The sequence below is a fragment of the Penaeus monodon genome, chromosome 32, assembly GCF_015228065.2.
Source record: "Penaeus monodon isolate SGIC_2016 chromosome 32, NSTDA_Pmon_1, whole genome shotgun sequence".
In the NCBI taxonomy this organism is placed as follows: domain Eukaryota; kingdom Metazoa; phylum Arthropoda; class Malacostraca; order Decapoda; family Penaeidae; genus Penaeus; species Penaeus monodon.
Window position 1 is genome coordinate 28,314,329 of NC_051417.1, and position 1,779 is coordinate 28,316,107.

Sequence of the window (1,779 nt, forward strand, 5' to 3'; positions counted from 1 at the left end):
GTTTCTGATTTGGTGCAGGCTCTCAAATTTTAATGCTGTTAAAAGAATCTGGGTATTAGTTAAGGGATGTGATACTTAAGCCAGTTGATGTAAACTCATGGCTTGAACTATTATGCAATTTTGTACATAGAGTAAGGATGCAAAATACATGTTCTAAAAAGTAGAGCCACGACAGTTGGTGCAATATGGTATGCACTATGCATTACATTGCCATTAAATTGATTAAATAAGTTTGTTAGTTTAGAAAATGTTATATGTTTATTAAATCTCATGTAAATTACATGTCTGCAAGGACAAACAAAAACATTTATACAAAGAGCCATTTATATCCTGAGAGTTAATGGTATTTACTGTGCTGAATGTTATGGATTATGACCTTTTATAGAATAAATTGTAAGATAATAGGAATTTGATTATGATGAGCTAAACTGTATTGATGATATGTTGAAAGCCACACCATGGTGGTCCTTCATAGGGTTTTAGTGTGGACATAAGAAATTATTCTATCATGTCTTCATTTTTTTCTTTTTAGCTGTCTCATTGGATTTATTTTCTTTTTATTGTCCTTCATTCTGGTGCCAATATACAGCAATATATGTAAACTGTGAAGTCTTATTTGTATGTTTTGTATAAAAAAAAAAAAAAGATTTTATTAAAATTCAGTGGTAAAGCCATATTGTCTTCATGCAAACTAAATACATATATTAGTTTACGTTCCTTAAAATCAAATGTGTCTTATTGAAGTTTTCCCCCCTTCATATATTACATTTATTACTTGGATATTCTTTTTATGAAAAAGGTATATATTAATGAATTGCACAGAAATATTTATAGAGCAAGTTTAGTTCAGCATACACAGCACAGTTAATGCTTTCTTCAAATTTTTAAAAAATAAATGCCCATCTGCTGTCTAGAATTGCAAGGATTTTTTCTAAGATAATGAAAAAGTTGGGAGTTAAACATTTATGCTTATGAAAGAAATACTTCTTTTTTATATTTTAAAATTCTTTGTCACACATTTCCCTGTCCACCACTCCTGCCAGATTTTCTTCTATATAGAAAAAGGAGAGTCAAATGCAAGAATTTGCTAATATCATTTTTAGCAACTGTAGGTAAATGTTTTCTTTACTGCACTTAGTTTACAAATGATGGTGGATTGTAGACTTTTCTTGTTCTAGAGGTAAAATGTGAAAAGAGGAAATATAACTATTAACATATATTACTAGTGAATTTGAAAAAGAAGTACAATATATGTTTTCCATATTTATTACTTTAAAATGTACACTCATTAACCTCATTCCGAGATGACAAAGCAAGCAACAAAAATACAAACTTTCATCAATTTCCAGACACCTGGCTACTTCCTATTCAATGGAACATTACATTTTCTCCTTATCCTGCTATAATGAGGCAATTCATTCCTCATGCTTTTTATCAGATTTCCGTTGCTCCTTTACAAAAGACGAGATACTACTATACATTCGGCTTTTATGGCACAGAAGGAATATTAGCAAACTGGGCAAAGTCACCACCTGACTGAAAGACTGTAGTAGCAGGAAGTTATGGGTGTACCAGATTAGCTCTTGCTCTGCGGATCATGAGAACACCTTTCCTTTGTGCTACCTGGCCTTTCTTCCTGAATACCATGAGCTGGAGGGAAGAATTCATCAAGAAGGTTTTCCAGCCATGTCCAGATATCTGCCCAGCCATCAGCAAAGATCCACAACCACCAGCCTGCCAGGAGAAGTTTTGAAGTAGTGCTAATAGTTAATTCTCTAG

The 1,779-nt window shown here is 32.4% G+C and overlaps 1 protein-coding gene across 1 annotated transcript in view; it reads right to left on the reverse strand.

Moving 5' to 3' along the window:
* Positions 1 to 1,250: 1,250 nt before the first annotated feature.
* Positions 1,251 to 1,779, reverse strand: part of LOC119593786 — a 5,876-nt gene continuing 5,347 nt past the window's right edge. Inside the window, exon 2 of the mRNA XM_037942809.1 lies at positions 1,251 to 1,734. Within this exon, the coding sequence (XP_037798737.1) occupies positions 1,577 to 1,734 (158 nt within the window). The 3' untranslated portion in view covers positions 1,251 to 1,576. The remainder of the gene's footprint in view (positions 1,735 to 1,779) is intronic.